This window comes from Solenopsis invicta, chromosome 5 (assembly GCF_016802725.1).
Source record: "Solenopsis invicta isolate M01_SB chromosome 5, UNIL_Sinv_3.0, whole genome shotgun sequence".
Lineage (NCBI taxonomy): Eukaryota > Metazoa > Arthropoda > Insecta > Hymenoptera > Formicidae > Solenopsis > Solenopsis invicta.
The window spans coordinates 17,999,214-18,021,934 of record NC_052668.1 but is presented as its reverse complement, the minus strand read 5'-3'; the positions used below and the strand labels follow the sequence as shown (position 1 = coordinate 18,021,934).

General features: G+C 43.3%; 1 protein-coding gene across 1 annotated transcript in view; it reads right to left on the bottom strand.

Annotated features, from left to right (window-relative positions):
- Positions 1 to 13,454, bottom strand: part of LOC105205861 (hemicentin-2) — a 30,055-nt gene extending 16,601 nt beyond the window's left edge. The window contains exon 1 of the mRNA XM_026131928.2: positions 12,268 to 13,454. Coding sequence (XP_025987713.2) covers positions 12,268 to 12,340 — 73 coding nt within the window. The 5' untranslated portion in view covers positions 12,341 to 13,454. The remainder of the gene's footprint in view (positions 1 to 12,267) is intronic.
- Between the last annotated feature and the right edge of the window lie 9,267 nt (positions 13,455 to 22,721).

The window sequence follows — 22,721 nt, the reverse complement described above, 5'->3', positions numbered from 1 at the left end:
TTGCCTACTCACGCTACCACCGCCTAGAACATTATCGTCAACGAATCTGTCACACAAAATGCGGCAGTCGTGTTACAGAGTTTGCTCATTGCGTTAATTGCATTAAATCATTATTGGATATTTGAGCGGAAAGGCGAGGGGCGTGTAAACCGCCGACCAAAAATATGTACACTAATTTGGTAATGCTTCGTTATTAGATAATAATTCCCAACAGTAATACGGCCAGTAATACAAATTAACAGCGCCGATTATACAGTTTTCAAGCAATTTCTGTAACCCGGATAGTTTACCGTACGGATATTATTTAATATCGATCTTTGAGCTATTTGTGAAATCGCGGAGGATAAATTGAGAGTATTCCCGCGAAATTCCGAAGCGTTTCACAATTTAATCGCGTCGTCGCGAAAAATTCTTGTTCGCAATTATAATTCGTGCTCGCTACACAGTGGAAAACATTTTCTATTTATATTAAAATTTTTGTATTAAATCCAAATATTAATTTAAAGTAACGTGATTATGTTATAAACATTTTGTGTTACATTAATATTTAACACTTCTTAGTTAAATAACACAATTTGAACGAATAAACAAATAACATAAAATCTAAAATAAATGTACGTATCAACATATAAATATGTATGAATGTTAATTTTACTGGAGAAATGTTTCCACATTTTGTTTCCAAACTGTATCGAAATGTTACATGTTTTGTGTTAATTTTTTTTACATAATATCTATGTTACATTCTAACATATTCATCTTGTATTAAATCGATACAAAAATTTAAGTGAACCGTTTGGGACATGCAATATACATTAAATTTAACACACATTTTCCAACCGTTTACGGCGTTATTTCAGCGAAAGAGAAAAAGAGAGCCTATCATTGTTAATATTAAAGTCGGGAAGGAGGGTAAGGAGAGGCTCTGCGGAACGTCTCCTATACGCAACATTGTAATATTGTAAACCTCATTAACGCGCGACGGTTTTGTCGGAACTGATACATCCACGATAAATCGCGGCGAGTCTGGTAACAACGAGCCGTAATCGCGAAGCGAGGAAAGTCGGAGCGGTCGTACGATCTCGATCAGTGATTACGGTCGGTTTAAGCTCGTTTACGTACGCAGAGGGGCGATAAGCGATTGCCCGGGCGGGCACGGCAATTTTTTCGCATTAATATGCCCGCTAATGAATGCACGCGATATATACTTTTTTATTCAAGACGTCGCCTCGCATGCGGCACGCGACGGATTAATGTCGTTGCCGGGGCGCGTCTGTGTGTGCGCAGCACGATTCGCTCCAGATTATTAATACTACTCGTCGCCGTTCCCGAATCCTTACGTTTCGGCGGTTTTACGCGGCCCCTCCATAAATCAGCCAGTCCGCCACGGTATTTCGGACCGCAACCGATACGGGGGAGATCGTTAACGATTAGGATTAATCTCGTGAATTACCTTCAGATCCGTGCGTACGAGTGTATAGTTCGAGTGAGGCAAAGTTCCGCATATATATTTATATTATACTATATAAAAGCTTTAATTTTTTAATGGAATATTTCGCTTCTCCTCCCGGAACATTATGAGTCGGTGGAAATAAAGTTTAGCATAAAAGTTTTAATTTTCTTCGTCATAGAAGTACAGGAAGACTAGGGCATAAAATAATTGGATTTTAAGTTTCGAGCTTCTTTCGCGAAACTTTCCGTGTGTATTTCGGAGCTAGGGGGAGGAAAAAAAAATACCTTGTACCGATATAGCCCTTCATAGCGCGACCCATATAATGCATATTACTCATGTAACATGTTTATCAGAAATATATTTCTCTCTGTGTGCGTGCATATGCGCAGAGTGCCACGATACAAATATAAAATTATTTTGATTTAATTATATGGTGATATATATAAATATATTCTTAATTGAACGCAATAATAAAATAAACGAGTAACCAACTGTCACGCTGATCGTACGTCGCCTCGAATACAGTGCGTAATACATGATACAGGATGCGTGTGTCGCAACATCCTGCAGTATTAATCGCGAAACGTGCCGATCGGCCTCTAATGCGAGGCCAAAGAGCCGCGAAACGAGCACGAACGAATGTCGGCGTTGCGCGCAGTAAATACTCAAGAGGTATGTTATTCCTCGATGTAATCAACGCCATTGGCAGAACTCGCCATTTGTTTATACTAACTTTGTACCAGTGCTTCTCAAACGCCTGCCTCGAAGATCCATAGCATTTTCCGGAAAGATCTTATCTTCTTAACTCTTCGCAAACACCGCTGAATTTTACTGCTTAAACTTATTATCACTAAGGGAACGTTATATTTTTTAAAGGATTTGAGCCAAAAAAAATCGGAAAAAATTCTGATATACTTTTTCAATATTTAAAAATTTTTGCGCGATTTTACAGTTGTTTGATTAACCCTTTCAGGTCTGGGATTAAAAAAAAAAATTATTCGAAATGATGAGTTTAGTAAATAACAATGCTTTAAAAGTTTGTTTTTGTGTCATAAACCTGAAAACAATTACTTATACAGAGCTCGATGCTACACTCTTCACATTCAAATCGAAATTTTTTGTTCGCAATTTTTTTTGCTCTTGTATTACAAACAATACACCTTTTTTTTGTTCTGTTGGATGTGTTTTATCTTTTTCAATATAAAAAGGAAAACCATTAGACGTAAAGAATTAGATAATCGAGATCTACCAATTACAGATTTATTCTTTGAATCATGTTTTTCAATGACATCTTCAATTAGTTGTAACTTGAAGTCAGAAAACGATGGATTTAGAAGATTTCTAATTTTGAATAAAAATATTGAAAATGGAAATTTTTTCAAATTCTATTAAACGACTATATAAGCGAACGCGACCTAAAAAGTCGAAAATTGCGAGTATGGAAATATGATGACATACATAAAAATGTAGATTTTAAAATTAAAATGATACTTTGTGCATTACAAAATTAATTAGTTCTCGAGATATTCGAGTTACTATGTATAACGCGCCAGTTCTTAACCGGTTAAAAACATTTCTTACTGTTTTCGCATGTGACTGAATTCAAAGTCGAATAATTTAAGATTAAAAAAATTGCTTGGGCGTTGAAAGACCCACGATGTTTGCCAAGAATTGACGTGGTACAAACATAAACGTTTCATTCATTTATTCATTCATTGATGGGGGTGTTGTCACCACGCAGCACATTGTGGAATTTTGCGTAAAACTATGTTAGCGATAAGCTCAAAAGAAAATCTGCATTAATTGTTTCTGCATTAAAGTCAACGGAGCGCGCGAAAGATTAAATTTATATTTAAATCGCACGGCATTGGATCGCTCGACAACCGCTTCCCTTTATCTTGAGCTTTAAAAAACTCAGTACGGGGGCGATACAGAATCGAACAGGATATCGGGGAACAAAGGAAGAAGGATATCGAAATTCTCGCTGCAGTTCTGTTGTCTCTCCCGTGCTATCCGCCTATTACGTCTCGCCACAATGTGACCGTGCCTTTAGGTGTTTCCTCGCGCGGAAAATATATAAGAAATTTCCTTCGTACCGCTGTCGTTCTCTTGTAAGGTAAATTCTCGCTTCGGCAATACCGCACAGCCTCTGTATGGTATCTCTCGGCGGGCGGCGCCTCTGCGGGGCGACTTGCACATATTCATCTCACTTCGTCGAGACGCGTGCCACTAATGGATTTTAGTTATTTAAAAAACTCGAGTTTGTATGACTGCGCTTGTATATTCTGCCGCTTGTCTGCGAGGACGAACGCAACGAGGCGCGGAAAAACTTTACGTGACTAGTGCCGATTTGGCCGCCCACAGGCATAAAACACGAGGGTTCTTCAAAGGTGTTGCCTCCTTTCACGATATTAACGAATATCTTCTTTTCCTTCGTTTCTCTTTTTTTTTGTTTGCCACCTAAATTCCCGATACAATGAGCATGAAGAGTTTCTAGCCTGCGATGCATTAAATGAAATGAATTTTAACCGAAATGGGATCAGACAGCTTTGTCGAAAATCTTTCGCGTTGAAAATTTATTTATTATTTATCTTCATGATGTAATATTCGAGGATATATAATATAAATAAATACTAATATAAATTATTGTTTGTTTCACGCTAACAAAATATATGTATAATAATTATTAACAACGTAAAGTATTCATATCGTTGAAATATTTAAACGAGAGTATTATGTGCTGCTACATGATATGAAGTGATACGATAGCGTAGTATGAAATTAAAACTACATTGTATTACATGCATTATATGCTATGAAGTATATAGGGCGAATGCATAGTTAATGGAAGAAAATCTAATAGAATCTTAAAATATATTACGTAAAATTTATTTATGTCATATTTAGCATTAAATTAAACGTGAGAATCGAACGATTAAATCAAATGTACGATGAAAAAACTTTTTAATATTTAAAAAAGCTGTCTTCCTTCGATTAGTTATTTGCAAAATCTCCTTTATTGATTCCAAATATGTGGAACGGTTGTTCGGTTCTCACGTTTAATATCAAAAAATTTCCGATTGTTGCGCGTAACAAAGAGTTTGCCATAATATTCAATTTTTCAAACTAGTTGTAGTTAAAATTTGCCTAGTTTCTCTCGTTTTCAACTTTAAAAGCAGTACCAGCTAGCACGCTCATCGGTTTTCGAAATCGACATTTCACGATAGATTTTTTCATTTTTAACACTGATCACATATCAACTGGTCTCGCGGCCATAAAAATGCATACAGTTATTTCACCAGACCAGTTAACGATTAAACATCTCGTTGATCAGCATAAAATTACTTTCCTGTTTTCAAACGGTATTCGCTCGAAGAACACGTCTTTAAGGATGTATGTGCCATATCTCAAAACATTAGCAAAAAATATAAAAATTTCACGTTTTCCAGTATTATTATCTGTGTCAAATTTGAGCACAATTTATTTATTGATTTAAGGCCGGTATTCATAGTCATAAATAACTTTCAATCTTTGATTGAAAAAAAAAATGAATGAATTTATGAATGAATCTGTAATTAATTACGCTTTCAATCAAAGGTTGAAATTTATGACTGTGAATACCGACGTAAAAGTTATTTACTTTTTTGTTTACACTTGATTCCTATATAAAATCGCATTTTACAGCATTAGTGAGAGGGAAGTAGCACTACCAATTAAATCAACATTTTTACATACTCTAATAAAACTCTAAGCTTGTTTCGCGATCAAAATTTTTTGTTATTGATTAGGAAAAAAAAAACATCTAGAAAAGCCTTCAGTTTTGAAATGTCGATAACTTTTAACTCGTATCGTATCAAAACATCCTTAAATCACTTCATCGTTCGTTTGTCAGAATAACATTCACCATGTCACATCCTTCATAACAATTCGTTAAAAAAAAATATATCCTTCGAATGCCAGTCTTACTCGAAAAAGCAATGACATCTCGTGACCTATAATCAATCGGCGTGTCCTTTTGACATGTGTACGTTTGCTCTCGCGACACCCCGTACATGTCCACGCCCAGTAGCGCCTGCGGGCACGACATAACAAAAGCGAAACGCGTTAATGTCTGCGGCGTGGCAATAACAATACGTCGCCGGAGCGGCACGGCGCGGCACGGCGCGGCCAGCAGCGGTGCCGAACCTTATTTCACCGCGTCGAATATCATTGCCGCGGGCATTTCTGCACCGCGTGCGACCACGCGATATTGGTTCTCGTACGTCCGGGCAATATGACGATGAGAGACGCAGTCGTAACGCATACGAAAAAAGCATACCCCGAACGCAACGAAGAAAGCACACACCGACCCGATCAGAGCGACGCGGCCCTCTCTTTCTCTCACCCTCGCTTTCGATGCTTAAAAGCGATCGTATACCGGCAACGCTCATCGGCTTTCGGGGATCGACGGACCATCGGCCAGATGGTAGTATAAAGCAAGACGTATAGAGTGTCATAGAGCGAGTCGCTTGCTTTCTATCAATCATAGATGCTGTAAGCTATTTCGAGGACGTGGATTAACGATTTTTTCAAAACATTTTATATATCTGGATTAAATAAAAAAAAAGAAAAAAATGAGATACTGTAAATAATCAAGAGAAGGGTAGCTTTTTCCATTTAAATATTAAAAAAACTTTTATATTATTGGATTTAGTTGTTCGATTCTAATGTTTGATTTGATGCTAAAAAAGTGAAAAGGAGAAAGTAGGATTTTATTTAAATATAATCGGAAAAAGACGGTTTTGTTCGCTATAGAAAAAATTTTCTCGTATATTTAGTTTGGTCGTTCGGTTCCCACATTTAATGTAATAAATGTGCTAAAAAATTTGCGATTGCGCGCGACAAAGAGTGGTTTGGTTTAATATCCAATCTTTTAAAGTACACTCCGCACGGAAAATGCGAGGTTTTCCCAGCGCGCTCCCGTACGTGCCGTATGACAAAGTCCGGGATACTTTTTTTTTCGCCCGCTGCGGAAAGCAAACGCAGATGTTGAAGCAGCCTACTCAATACTGCAGTATTCGACCTTTGCGATATCTTCTCGCGCGAAACGTACGGTGAAAGTTGGGAAAACTGCCTAGCTTCTGAAGTTACGGCCGTTCTCTCTCTCTCTCTCTCTCGTCGGATCGACCAACTATCGGTGTACGCGCGCGATGTGCGAAACGATTTGAAAACGGGTCGGATACGGGATATTTCTCTCTTTCTCTTTTTTCGCATCGCAACAGCCCTCGGCCCCCGGGCGCGGACGAAATAATGCTTCGTACGTGCGTGCGCGTTTACCTCCGACAAATGCGCTCTCGCCCGACATCCATTCCTGTTTCCTGCCTTCCTTCCGTCCGGTAATATAAAGAATTAATTCGACGACCGTTTCTCCGTTCTCGAGATACGAGAAACGCTACGGGCAGCCGGCGGCCGGCCAGTGTGGATCGGCGTAGATCCTCGTTGCAGTGAAATTATTTGACTAGCAGTGTGTGGCGCGGGATCAGAGAGGTAACCGTGGGTAGGTATACGCGTACGGGTGCGGTGGAACTGCAGTAATGCGAAAAGCGGGCGGAATACCGAGAATCCACCCCGCTGCGATGAGTAACACAGCGAGAACTGCGTTATAACGGCAGGAGCCTCCGGCGATCTTTACGGCAACGTTTCCTTAATCAGCAACGATCGCCGCTTATCGTTCCTAATCCCGATTGCGCAAAACCGTTTGTCTTCTTCGTATTAGAGAAGCACCGAAGAGCCATTAATTTGAACTGTCACATCGGAATGGAAAAAAAGAACCGTCATCCGTCGTAATTTTCATTTTTATATTCGGCGCATTAAAAATCTGGAGAAAAAAAGAGAGATTATCTTCGAATTAAAATTCCATTAAAGTAAAATTTACCTGCGGCCGTCCTTCCCACTCTTTCGAGGATTGGGAAATAAAGATGGATAAAGGCACAATAAAAGGGGGACGATATCTCGCGTAATCGCCGCGTACGGAGAGTAAATAATTTTTGATCTGGCGGCCGCGTCCCGCCGTTCGCGGCGAATATAATTCAGGGTTACTTCCGCGACGACAAGAAATAAGAGGTCGTTTACAAAAGCCATTAATCGCTTATGTTTCGCCCCCGCGTGCGCGCCAAGAGATACGTCGGCACCCTCCTGTGTGCCATTAACACCGAGACGCTCGTAATCTTCTTTTCGTAATGCAACAACGGAGTGGTAACGGCGCTCGCGCACCTGCGTTGCAAGGGAGGTGGCGGACGCGTTAAAGAAATGCGCGTCGCGCCGCGAAAAGCGTCGTCCAAATTTATCGAGTGGACAGACAGTTTAGAAGCTCGGCAGGGAGGGAAAAGGCAGCGGGCAATGAGAGTAGGGAAATTTATTAGGTCCGCCGCAAAGACGTCGATCGATTACCTCGGTGCCACGTTGCTTTAAATAAACGCTTGTCGTAAACGTCCGCCGATCTACCTGTAACCGACTGTCTTCAACCGAATAGCTCTTTCCAAGATCCTTCTTTCCTTAATTAATACTCGGCGAGACATTTATCTGATAAACTTCTTCTTCTCCGTCTCCCTCTCTTTCCCTCTTCCACTTTGTTTTCTTTTTTAGATGTTATTTTGAAGACACTTGTGCAAACTAGCCTGCGTGACCGACGCGATTAAATCTATCATGTTTTATTTTCAGACGAAACGCAGGTAAATGTACTCTAAACGCAAAACATTCCCCGTTCCCCCTTCCCTCCCTCGATTAAATGTATCACCGGTGTTAAGAAGGAGCATCGCGATTTCCAATCCCGGTTACCACTATCCCGGCCGATTAGCGGTTAATTACTTTCCGATAATTCCGCGGTGCGATAATGTTTGGCTCGAATCGCGAATCTTCGTGGGAAACAGCCGTTCACGGGGAACGGTGATTAGAAAACACGGGGGTTCGTTAACGCGGCGAGGCGCGGCGGCTCCCGTGCGCGACCCTCCGAGGGCCGATGAGCCCCTGCAGTCGATCCGCTCGGAGTGCCGCTGCCGCCGCGCGCCACCCTCGATCTTTGTTGTCGGCTACAACGCGCGCAACAACGTAATCGGCCGTAACTGCGCCGCGCTCCGATGCAACGCCCCTGCACCTAATTATGCCTCTCTTCTCTCCCCCACTCTCGCACCCCTCCCTCCCCTCTAATTAAAGCGCTGTGTGCGCCCACGCGAATTGTGCCCGGTTGTAACAAAAGGGACTGTAGTTCGATTGTTTGTGTATCCGACCAGACAACACTTTGACGCGAGCACGAATCGGAATCTTAGCCCGCGGCTGTTACGCACCGTTGCGATTTAACGCGAGAAAAAGTTTACCTCGGGTGAGGCACGACGCGTAACCTTGGGCGTATGCAAATTATCACTCTCCCCCCCCCCTTTCCTCTCGCTCCCTTTCTTCTCTTTCCCCGTTACAACGTTGTGAGTTCTCGTTGCGCTCGCTACCGCGGTAGCGAGCGCAACGATGAGGCGAGGGAGAGAGAGAGAGAGAGCCAAGCGATTAAAGCGGAAACCAGCGGCTGTTTAGGTTGCCGCGCGTTTGACATGCCACAAAGGGCCGATCTGTGTAACACCATCTTACATCAGTGCACAGCGCAGCGGTGCATCTGCATTTCTGGTACCCACGAGCGTTGTATACGTGTGCAAACTTTCCGCCCTCCATCCTTCACGGAGTTTAATCGCTCTGGTCTTAAACGAAAATTTATATGCCCACTTAACCTTTCGTCTGATTTTTAATTTTTCGATAGTTAACGGCGACAATTAACTGGAATCCATATTTCACCTTGCGGAGTAGCCTACATACGCGGCTTTCGAATATACTCGAGCACGAATAAAGTGAAACTGACTGAGAAAGCGGCTTAGAGGTCCCAGAGGAGGAAAGATACACGTCCGAGAGTTAAGAACGTTGATGCAATATTAACATGCGATTTTGCACCGCTACATAATATCGATGAAGACACAGGTTAAAGGTAATGTTTCGAAGATTTATCAACATGAACATTTAATCTCGTCAAAAGTGCGCAACTTCTCACGTACAGAAGATCAACTCGAAAAGAAATGCGTAAATAGAGAAACAGATAGGCAGATAAATAGAGGATATCTACTATGCCAGTAGACACATCTTCCGATACCGTGAAAGTTTCTCTTCGCTCTAACTCTGGTACGCTACTGGGTAAATTTTTAACTAATTGCTAATTCAAGTTTAGTCCATTTTAGTCAATTTTTATTATTAAAACGTTGATAACTTAAAATTAAGTTTAACAAAATTTTAAAAAATTAAGATGGTGTTAGTTCAATTATTTTAACACCTTTCAACTTGTAAAGTTTGCAAGGTGCACTGAGAAGAAAATTCAGTAATAATAATCGTAGTTTTTTATGCAATATGAAATTATTTCAATTAAATATATTTGATTAATAAGACCAAATATTTAGTAATATAACTATATTGCTAATTATTGTATTATTATTGATCATTAAACGGTATCATTTAACTAAATATTATTGGATATATTAACTAAATATTTAATCGAAATTATTTCATCAAAGCTCAATAACTATCATCTAGGCTTGATTATTATTATCGAATTCTTTCTTCAGTGTTAAACACTGACACAAATGGGTAAAAAGTTCTTAATTTTGTACTGAGAGAAAAGCGGCATTTGTGACTATAATTTCATAGTACAACAATTACAAAATAATTAGGACATTCATTTTCATAGTTATTACTGCTACAATGTTAGTGATAACAAACTTGTGTTTATAATTTTACCAAGTGCGAAAAAAATTTTAATATAAATTATAATAATTTCAAATATTAGTCTTTCGTAATGTAACTTTTTTTTTCACTGCTTTCCTAGTCTAACCGGATACTTGATTATGTTTGTGAAAAAGGTTTTTAAACATTAAAAAATCTGAAAAAATTCTGATATTCTCTTCCAACATTTCAGAATACAATAATTTCACTATTATTTGATCTAAAATATTTTTTTGAATGAATTTGAAGCAGAATAATTCACAATTAAAAATTCAACTAGGTCTTTAAATCCCCGGAGGGTTGATAGAGCAAAATACGGATGGAAAATATAAAATAAACGTTTTTGTATAGTAACTCATAATTATAAATATAATAATCTTTTTAACATTTGCTCACTATTTACGTTGTAATAAGAACTAATAGCTGTAATTTGCATGATTAGAACAACTATAAATATACAGCTCGCACCAAAAATGACTTTAAATTATAGTAAAATTATGGTAATTGCAACCACTTTTTTCTTCTCGGTGTGTGGGTGAATTTTCATCTAGAGTAGCGTTAATGTAAAAAAATGAGTAGCATTCCAGGGCTAATGACAATGCGTATACTTTGCCGATTAAATCCTCGAGATTTACGTGGTCGAGGAGAAATTATTATTAATTCTCGGTCGCGTAATACTCGACGGAGACCAGTCGCGCTGATGCCACTTGGCAGCGCGTTTCCGAGGCAGTCTTCCATGAAACTACTTGCCGCTGAAGATCGGCAGCGTGACCGTATACCCCGCGACTTGTCCTTGGATTACGTATTTTTCTATCTACTTTTATAACACGGCCAATGGTATCTGGGAATTTGCCGAGAGAGAGAGAGAGAGAGAGAGAGAGAGAGAGAGAGAGAGAGTCTTTCTTTAATCGTCAATTCGACCGGAATGAGGTTGCTTGTGCGGCAGGCGATCTAGATTATCGCCGAAAGTCGCCCCCGGCACCGCTCGCTTTCCAGAGCGTCGATTTTAACGCCGATTTTACAGTCTAACCCCGTCCCACATCCCAGCGCACCGCGTGAAGAAAGGCGAAAGAAGTAGCGAAAACTTGGCAAAAAAAAAGCGTTCTTTGTGTTCTTGACGATATTTCTGTCGCGCGTCGCACGTTTCCCAATCGATCCGCAGCCGATGTGGTTATACCATCAGATTTCTTCAACGCAGTAGTCGCCTCGGTTAATGATTAGGAGATATACGTCCCTTCCGTGCTACTTCGCAACTCTTTGCTCATGATTTTTATATCTAGCCTATTCCCCTGCGCGCGGTCTACGTTACATTTTGCTTCTGTCTCCATCGATTGCAAGTTCGAAGTTGGTGCTAGTTTCGTTTCAGCGGCAACAAAGAAATTCTCGATATCCTCCGACAGTTTCCGCGGAAACGGTAATGTCATCGGCGTACCTGGTAGGTAGGTTCGCGTTTTAATCACCGCTCCTCCCTCGCTCACCGTTGTACGAGTATACCCTCACTCTTTTAGTCTTCGTTGCATTCCCGTCGTCTATACACATCGACTCAACGGCGAAAACCGAAGAAGAGTCATGCGATCCATCTAAGAATGATAGTATTTCGCTTTAAGCAACCTGAGAGGAAATGTCGAGGATGCAGCAGCAGCAGCAGCAGCAGCATCTCGATCAGCGACAAAGCCCAATCGGCTGACTGCTGATGCATCGCGGGCGACAGCGTGCCGTTGCACAATTCGCGGCCTACGCAATCTACGTACGCGAATCCGGTTTCATTCCTCGACATCTCCTCTCTCTCTCTCTCTTTCTCTCTCGTCTCCTGCAAACGTGTTGTGCCGCGTTGCAGAATCATCAATTTATCCGATATTTATATGGGAAGTGGTTGCGGCGCCGGGATCGACCATACCCGCGGTGTCGTGAATCGTTCATTAATTAACTGCCACCCCTGGGTTTCGATAGAATTAGTTTTTAATCATAGCGTCCGCGCGCTGCGTTCGTTAGGAGAGATGCTCCTCGTTTGCGCGGCGGATACTCACCGGTGCAGAGCAGCAATAGGTTCATTATCGCGATCCGCGTGCGGTGGCTGATGATTCTCGGCTTTCTATCCATGGCTACCTGCCGGAGCGAGAGGCGGAGTTTTCACGGAGTAACTTCACACGCGCGGGATAGTAATTTCACACTGTTTTTCCTCTCGCACACTCGCCGTTCGTTGGCAGCACGCAGAAACACACGTCGACCGAAAAAGCGGAGCGATGCGGCGAGGAACAAACGCACTTGTCAATAATGTATCACGTGTACATATAGATATATTTTTTTTTTTCCTTTATCACGCAGCCTCCTCCACCTCCACCTGCTTCTCACAGGCTCACGATACCACACGCACGCACATCCGAATAATCACGGGCGAATTCACTGCAGGAATGTCGCACCGGCGACGGCGACGGCGACGGCGACGGCGACGGTAAAGGCGCACGCCGCATCGTTTCTTCACTCACGCACACACCGAGTTCCTCTCCGAGATTCTCTCCTCTCCTTTCCACTCCTCTCCACTCTTTTCTCCGGAGGTCGTCGTCGGTCGCTACCGTCCGGAACTGTCCGTCGTCCGCGAGCGGGTACAACACGCTGGTGACGGTACGACCGGCGGCGGTCTTACGCCAGCGTTGACTCCGCGGCCCGACGATGCATCAGGCGAAAGACACGGCGACGCGCTCCTCGCGGCCGATTCGCGCGCGATCATCGCTCAACTGCGCGAACGGGGATGAGACTCCATTCCCGCACGGGGCGGTGGATGTGTATCCGTGTGTGTTGTGCGATACGCCGTGGTACGTATGCGTGAGCCGCGTGCACCTGACGGTATTAATGGCTTTCTGCGGTCGGAGATTTAAATCGGGATTCTCTTCGTCCTCTTCCTCCTCCTCCGTCACCGCCTCCTCCTGCTCCTCCTCCTCCTCCTTCTCCTCTTCCTCTTCGTCCCTTCGAACCGAAGATGGTTCCGTCGAACAAAACTATTTCTTTTTCTCTCTCTTTTTTTTTCTTTTTCACTGCGGGTCACCGTCCCGGCGGCAACAACAAACGATCTAGTTTCCTTTTACGAGCCCGCTTTTACGGAAAACTAGAGAAAGTCCCGTATACCAGGTTGACGCGAGGCCGAAACTGGGAAACTGTCGCGAGTTCGTCGGCACCGCCAGTGCGTCTCTCGACAGTCGCACGGCAACTGAGCCTGTGATCTCATCGCGCCTTTTGCTACCCCCACTTCGAGATCTTCGTTCCCCCTACCAGTGGATCACTCGAGCCGCCACGCATAGTGTGCCGCGTCGTACTACAACCGTCCGTGGCGGCGGAGTGCAACGGCGGCAGCGGCGGCGGCGATGGAGGCGGTGGTGGTAACCGGCCAGAGCCGGATGCACGCCTGCAGGTGCAAGAGGCGCTAACTCTCGAAGACTCGTCCGCGCGAGAGAACTCGCTTACTCGTGCCAGGGTTTCTCAATTCGACGCGGGAAATTTCGAGACTTTGCTGATTCTCCGTGATTCTCTCCTCGGACGTTGAAACGCGGCACGGTGTGGAGCGATGAAGGAAAGCGGAAATTTGAAGCGGGCGCGGACAGGCGGGGGGGCGCGGGACGTTACTATCGCGCTTTACGACTTCTTTCTAAAGCCCCGTTGTTATTTAGTATTCTGTAGCGTTTTAATCTCGTTATGGCATAAAGTGGCTTTAAATAAGGGTCTCGGGGAAATGCGGTCTCCGCTGCGCATATATGGTCCCTCTTGAGATATGCACCGGCGAGTCAAGTACTTGGATGACACTAGGAACTACTTCAACTCGCTGGTAATAGTGCATTCTGGCTATCTCGAGAGAGAGAGAGAGAGAGAGAAAAAGAGAAAGAAAGAAGCAAACGAGAGAGGAAAAGAGAAAGAGAGAGTGCACTACGTTTTGCGCTCTTAAAATGACGCTGAAATTTAATGAAGGCGGTAAATTTTTCTAAGCCCCCTACACGACCGGTTACATTTCACGAAACATACTTCTCGAGAGGTCAAACAGTACCGAGAGATTGTAAAATTACACAGCGCTGCATATTGCGCACAGAAATGTGAAAAGTTATACTTACGACCTGATATCAAAGTATAACAATTAATTGATTGAATTTAATAATTTCCCTTTACAGCTCTGCACCCTATGCAATATAAATTTATTCTACAAATGTATTCCTCGATAGAAACGTTAATGCTATTATAATTTAATTCTGCTCATTCCACAATCAATGTACATCAATATGCAAGTAATCCAATACGAATCTCTATTAAATTAAAAAAATACCCAACTACTCACGTCCGAGGGAACGCTTGACGTAGCCAAGTTTTAATAAAAGTGTCGTCAATTAAAAATATCGTTTGATATAAGCACTGCAGAAAATTGCACGATGAATGAAATATACGTAACGCGCTAGCAATAGCGACGTCTACATTTGGGCATGGTAATTTTGGCAGAAGGCAATTTTGTTAAAATTTACATAATTCTCTAATTTAAGTCTGCTAATCGGCACCCATATGGTTGCGTTGGGACTGAACGAGTTTAATTATTTTAATTACTTAATAGACGTTCCGGCCAATTTTGCTTAATATGCGTATGGAGTTGAGCGACATAAGGGTAATAAGACTCACCTTCCTGTACTTAAATGTGAGCTTCTAAAAAAATGTCTTCCCAGCTCCGTCGATTTATTCGTCGATGCATTTCCCTTCGTCTTCCTCATTTACTATTATCCCCTTTTTGCAATATCATTAGAATTATATCCATTAATACTATTATAATCGAATTACATTAATGCTATTATTGTATAATTAAATCGTGATAGCATTAGCGTGTGCCTGGTGTATTTATTACTATTTTACATGTTGTGCACGAGATATTCTCTAAGAAAATATTGTTAAATCCCAGAAATACGTAACGAGGGTAACTTTAGTTATTTCGCTTTATCTGATCGTAAGCATATTTTTTTCAATTTTTCCGTCGCCGAATACTAAGTAACACAATTTTACAATCAGCAGTTTTTCATCAAAATCATGTAAAAATAAACTTACGTATGTGTGCGATTTTACAGAATTTGATATAAATCTTAAGTAAACTCTTCTCTTACACGCAAAACCCATTCGCGGTGCAAGATCCGTTTCGTGCCCTGGGCATGAACGTAGCACGAGCCAACCCTGCCGACGGCGGCGGCGGTTAAATGGTGGGGAGATGCGGCGGAGCGCGGAAGGGTGTCGGTGAACGTTGGGCCCCCATCTCGTGCGGGGTCGAGGGCGCAGGAGCGAGAAAAGAGGGTATAGGGCGGCGGGGATGAGGGTAGAGGTGCACGACGGCAGTTTGCCCCCACCGATCCCTACGGCAGGTGGTTCTTTCTCCCGCGGGCTTCTCCACTCGAGGGACCACCAAGCATTTTCGGCCGACCGACCGCCTGTACCATCGTCGGAGAAGCGCGCGGCGCGAACCTGCTGCTGCTGCTGCGAGCGCATACGGCGCGGCTGCTCCTGCTCTTGCTGCTGCACACCCCCCGATCGGAGAAGTGCAGTCAGGTTTTTTAATGGATCGCGCGCGGCCGTAATAACGCACAGCCCACGACGACGTTCCGACGAGCTCGTGCGTTCTCCTTCTGTCGGTTGCAAATTCACAGCTTCCAGTAATCCGTCCCGTCTGATCGGCGACGTGAAGAGATTGCAACGTTTCTTAATAAAAAAAAAAAAACTTTTGCTCCTTGCCAATCCTTTCACGTCGCTCCAATCCGTCGTCTTCTCTAAGTAGGATTTCTCTCTTCCTTTCAGAAAGGAGGATCTTTAACGTCTTTCCCCCTTTTTTTTATTCATGTGGAGCTTATTTTGATATTCGCGAAATATCAAGCGTCGACTTTAAAATATGTATCGATGCGGTGAAACGGCAATATTTCGATATTACCGCCGGCGTAGTTAGCATTTTTGCGTGTCCAGTCGCAATTCCGGTGCGATAGGTGTATCGCAGGAAACTCGAAAGAGTTTTATAAATATAGCTGGGCTCGTTTGCCGATTCTATGCATTAATCTCCCGCTTTTTTCTCCCCTCCCCCTACTCCTCCCCCTGTTAAATAAAAGCGTCTCTTTATGGAAGACTCCACTGGTATGATTTGCATAGATTCGCAATTCGGAGGAAAGATAGCGCCAACACACCGAGGTTGGGTTTGGGGGCCAACCAAATGGGTTCTTCGTACATACGCACACGTACACGCAACGTGTATGCATGTATTATGTTTGTATTGCAGCTTATTTCGTTGTCGATTGTAGCCGCGGAATTCGGACGTGCGCGATAGCATAAATTAGCGTTTGATGCACTGGGGTCTCGCCGTTGGTAAATGATAAACCGTCGCGGAGATTAAAACTGTATTTTGCATTGGCTGGCGCGGGCTCATCATAGAATGTCGATCACGCTGGCCCAGTTGCCAGTAGTCGCGATCATGTAAATTGAACTTCGATCCGATAAATTTCGGACGTGTCGGAACAATCTTAATGGACGAATAATGACGGGGATGGCGGCGATAAAAATGCCGCTTCATCGCGCCGCAGAAAACAACATTATTATAAAACGATGTGCACTTTGGCGAGCGCGTGGATGAACGCGCGGGAGATGGATCGAACGCGCGCGGCGGATCTCGTGCCGTCGTGCGCTGTCAAACGTTCAAAATATTCCCCCGCTCGGTCCGCGCGCAGCCACCGACAATCCCATTTTACGTTGCGCCACGTCCCCCGGAAGAATGCACCCGTGGAATGCGGAGGACGCGTTTATTACGTAACGCCGCGCGTTTATTAGGGTCGTGGAGGGTTTGAGAGAGCGCGTCGCGCGGCACAGCGTGGCGTCGCGTCGCGTGTCGTCGACACTTTTTCAGTCGATCATCGCGCCAAGACTGTGTGGGGCGAAGTTTAATCTTTCTTTCGGCTTACAAATGAGTTCTTATTTATCTTGGGCGAACAAAGAACGTGTAATTTGGCCCTCGAAAGGAAGGTCAAGATAACGGTCGGGATGCTGCTATTCTCCACGCTGCGCCGTCGCCGCCGCCGCCGCCGCAGGAATTGGTATTTCGTTGAAAACACGAGCACGTTAACGCCCTCGTACAACCTCCGGGATGCTCACCTGCCCTTCTCGCCTACCTGACCAGCCTCCTCATCCTGCCCGAATCAATTCTCAGGCGTCGTCTCGCGCGGTCGAGACGGCCGAGCTTTCTCTTTGTTTCGTGAAACACTGTCGGATTGAAAACGATGGAAAGGGCTTGGGGGGGAAGTATTAGCGCACGGATTTCCCCTACGAGGGTTACGTCGCGCAAAGCATTGCAATCATGTTCACACCGACACGCATCGGCATGCGCTGTCCACAAATATGTGCAAAGTACTATCCGACGCTGGCGAGCGTGTGTATTCGCACGCGCTCAGGTGTGCGTGTTATACATATATCTATATGTGTGTCCGTGTGTACTGGTAACATTATCGCCAACAAATATTTGCTCCCTGTCGCGGGGTCGATAAACATCAAAGAAAAGTTGCCGAAAAATTGGAAACTCAGTTTGCGTACAATGCGAGAGGTAAACTTTTGTATTCTTACTGTCGCTTCTCCCGTTACTTTAAAAGATTGTATCGAGGCACGTTTATGACTCGAGCCTGAAAACAGTGTCAAAGCTCTGCTATACACTCGCGCAACTTTATTTTCGCCCGGCTGTGTTACACCGCGAACATTTCCGCGCTGGTAAATCGCGTTGTAATTCTTTCAATTTCGTCAGTCTCCTCGCTCTCGATATAAGGATATATAATATCGAATTTCCCCAAAACTACTGGTAGCGGCGTCGAGGAGCTTGACGTCTCGTTACTAATGGAGTAAATCCGGTATGACAACGTGGGATATTCTTGGCAACGAAATTTATCTCCGAAACGTTGCCAGCAATTATGTCAGTTACGTTGCGGTACCGCGGACGGCCGCTTGAGAGACTTTCGTATTTTTATTTACAGTTTCGTTTATGCTCTCGACAGCCCCGACATCGCGACAGTCCGAGGGGAAAGTGTCACTTTTAACAAAAGCTTTATGAAATTAGAAGCGCGGCAAGCACGATCCCGCGGCGAGGGCGTGCACGAGAGCTAGCTCGCAGGCGTAATCAATCAATCCAGGCCGAATATTAAATGGTCGATTTCGGCAAACGATCGATGATAAAATATGCATCCTGGCCATTCGCGGGGCGGCGCCGGCGTATTGTTTATTCGATCAATTAACTAACAAATCGAATTCGATACCGTCGTTACGTCGATATTGGGCTCGTTCCCAGTGGATTTTTTTAAAATCAGACTGACGAAGAGTAAATTTTCATAATGTGAGTCCTCAATCCTGCGTCCATTAGCGGATTTCCACATAATGCTAGCACGTTCATTATAAAATTCCAATAATTAAAATTTTTAATTTTTTACCATTTCACATAATTAAAAGCGATGCTCCTTATATACGCAAATAATTTCTAATTAACAATAATTAACACTGTATAACACCCGAGTGTCACTCCAAGATTCGATCTAAGACAAACAATATATTATATAACAATATATGAGAAAACTACTTTCTGATGACATAAATATTACAACACGATATGTCGTTGCTCCGAGTGCTATCTGTTATTCAAGCACTTTGCATTACATTTTGCATATACCGAAGTCGGTTTAGATCCTAATCCGCCTAATGGAAAATGTATTGTTCGTGATGATCGAAATCTGAAGCCCGGGCTTAATCTGAACGGACGGTGGGGGCGTATCGTTCCGAATCCTCGCGATCAACGCCCGGTAATTAGTTGCGTACATAGAAAGTCAATCGCGGCCGATTATGCGCGCATTGACGCGTGACGGAGTGCGTGCGCGACGAGCCTGCATTTATTTATTCGTTCGTTCGTTCGTTCGTTCGTTCGTTCGTTCAACGATGCACCCCATTTTCGGTCTTCCGAATGACACGAGCGAGCTCGGTCGTGATTCGAGGTAGCGAAGCGAGATCGAATTCGAGGGTTGATGGCAGCGCGATGGAGGAGAGATCGCGCCGGTACAGCAGAAGCCAGCCGAAACTCTCGCTGTTGCAATTCGCTCAAATTGAGCCGTCCAATTTGTTCGGATTGTCATGCTAAAGCGGGTCGGGAGCGACGAAAGAACGAGCGAAGAGGAAAGGAAAGAACGGCTCGTAGCACCGTCCGTCGCAGTTTCCCACCATTGTTATGTCGTCCTCGCCCTCGCGCTCGCGCGCACTCGCTCGAAGGCCAAATTTGTGTGCGGATGCAACACGCGCTCTCGTATCTCCTCGCGGTCTGACCGATCGACATGCGCAACGGGAATAAGGCGGAATACGTAAGGCGGAAGTTGCGTGTCCAACTGCCGGCGAGCAGTCGTCCGACGACGATAACGCCGTCGCCGCGCGCCCCGGCTCTCACCGTTCCATGCATGTAAAGAAACAATTGTAAAGAAGTTACAAATGAATAAAGAAAGTTTCGCACATGCGCGCAGATTAAGTGCCTCTCATTAAGACTTTCGCGATAATTTGCCTTGTTTGTAAGTTATGCGCGATCCGAATGTCGATAGCCGGCTACAATCTGGCGGGAATCCAGCCACCGCGACGCAACGCGCCGGTACGTCGAGCGGCTGTCTGCGTGCGCTACAATTGACCCGCGCTACAACCGTCAATAATCGGCGATAAATTGGAAAATGTTCACGGGGGAAAGTTGGGGCGGCGTTATCGCCACTTGAAGTTACGCTAATACCCCGTCCAATGAACAATTTTGATTTTCGTTCGGGAACGGCTGACGCGCTTCAATTTTTGAGCCCCGCCAAACGTGGCGATCGCGCCATTACGTGTCATTTGTTTTCCCGATGCTTCAGCCCGAAATTCGCATCGCGCTCTGATTTCGTCGGTGATTAAATACCGTGCAGAAAAAAAAGCGTGGCCTTCGCGCATTCACCTACGCCTACGCGCTCTTGCACTCGATCGCGGAACCGGTTGCACGCGTTGCGTCGGGAGACACGCTGCGTAATATCTGGACGACGCGGCGCGGCGCGGCGCGGTTTCGAGCCCATTTGCAACCGCAAGGGATTAGTACATTTCGCGCGTGAAATACGTTGACGCCGACTTATCCTCTTTGCTTGTACGATCCAGCATAAGACTTTAAAACCACGGCGCGTGTACTCGTTTCGACTCTAATTCTACGTAAAGCTACTCCATTAAAGAATAAACAATTTATCTGTCACGATTAATTAATTGACAAAATTTTGACGTAGAGAATACATTATTTACGCTCGTTTGCATCAACGTACATAAATTTTTAAAAAATTTCTATTTTCCTCAAATTATTAAGTATTTTTACTTTAATTTAAAAAAACCAATTTAAAAGAACCAATTTCATCAATTTATACGTAACTTTTTTCTAGATGTAGATCCGCCAGTTTGTGTATGTGTGTGTGAATATAAAATTTTGATAAATTTGGAATTAGCAGTTCCAAAAACCTTTGTACCTAAATACACAACGCATAAATCTTTCAAGTTACCGTAAAAATGGGTTTATTATGAGTAAAAATTTAAACTTTTTCAACTTTGCGTTATAAAGAATTAAAAATTGAACCTTAAAAAAAATTGTAAAAAATCGTATTCCGTTCCTTAGATTTTTTATTAAAAAAGAGTATTCATTTAAAATAGTGTATTCATTTAAAATAGTTTATCTACAAATGAATTTATAATAATATAAATAAAGTAGCATTTTTGATGTATTAATTTATTTATAACAAAAACGTTAACAATATTGAACGAATGAGAGTGGAAAATCATGGAGAGTGAAGATTGAATCTTTAGATAAAAAACAACAAAAGTCCAGTGTTATTGATGAATACTGTATGACGTAATTCAAAAAAGAAAATAAAAGATGTCTCATATATGATACGTTATGACTGAAAGGATTAACTTACTTTCTATCTTCTTCTAGTTCTACCCTGAGAGAAAAAATTATTAAAATTTAATAAAAATTTGTTTGAATATTTGCAATAAAATATTTATTAAATGCAAATAAATATTTGTTTACTGAAGGAATCACTAACGTAATTTAACTATGATTTTTTTTTATTGAATAAATATTTATGTGCCGTAAGTAAATGTTTCATTGCAAGTACTCAAATAAATTTTTTTCTCAGTGTAAGAATTAAAACATTAACACATAGGTACGTATCGCTTTACATTTTTGAACAATGAATCGAACAATGATTTAATATGTCGCGTTGGATACGATTACGGCGGAACAGGTTCTATTCGATTTGGCAGAGCTTGCGAATATATTTGCAGTAGAAAGATTTAGAGAGAGAATTTCATACGTAGCTTTGTAACTTTGCGCTTCGCTGGATGATCCCCTGCATATTTACGATTGTATAAAGATTCCGTTCGAGATATTTTGCGGTCTTGCGACTGTGCGTCGGTAGGAGGATTTGAAGAGAGGGGAAGGGATTCGCCGGTTAGAGAGAAATCGCACAATCGTGTCTTTATTTCTTCGAGACCGAGGTCGCGTTCGCGGTGACGATAGAGCGATAACCGCGACGCGCACTCCACCCGAGAGTGCCAATGCAACCGCGACACACAAATACATCCCGGATACAGTATTCGACTTCGTTATTGTCGTCATCGTCAACGGTTCGTTACCCCCTTGAGTCCTTTTGACCCGTCGACGTACGCATCGCACGATTCCGCTTCTCCTTCCTCCGTCTCTGTCCTCTTTCCTTCGCGAGAGAAGGAGAAAACCTGAAGACTGTCTCTACTACGTCTTGTCTCTCCGTTGACTCTTGCCCCCTTTCCCCTTTCGTATCCATTTGGCCACACGCGCGAGAGCTCGACGTTTACCGTTTTTCGCCGGTTACCCCCCTCCTACCACGATCGATAGTTCCGATACATCATCTGCCTGGAAATAAAATCCAGGAAATAAGATTGTCAATATGTCACATATTTGCGCTATATTTTCAAGACATCGCGCAGATTCGACAAGGAAGGAAGAAAGGAAGGAAGGAAGGAAGGAAGGAAGGCAGGCAGGCGCGGCGATGACGTTACGATTTGAGAAATTTAATCTGTTATTATTAACTGGTTTGGCTGATAATGCATGATGGAAGAGAGGGAGGGCGTGGTTGTATGGAGATGCAAGAAAGCCGCGGAAGAAATTCACCGCGACGATATTACATAAACTGATATTATAAAAGTCCGTCGAGAATTACTGGTAAGAATATTGAAAGTTATATCGAAGATTCGCGCCGCGCGGCGAAAGCTGAAGCTCGGCTCGGAGAGCAAATTTATTTTGTTATTTATAATAAATTCCTAGATATCGCGCAAACTCGCCGTATTTTTCGCCGTATGGATATTTTGATGATGGAGAGTCTCCATGTAGGTTAACATATATTACATGCAAAGCGGCTAGCGCTGCCGTACCTCGAACGTT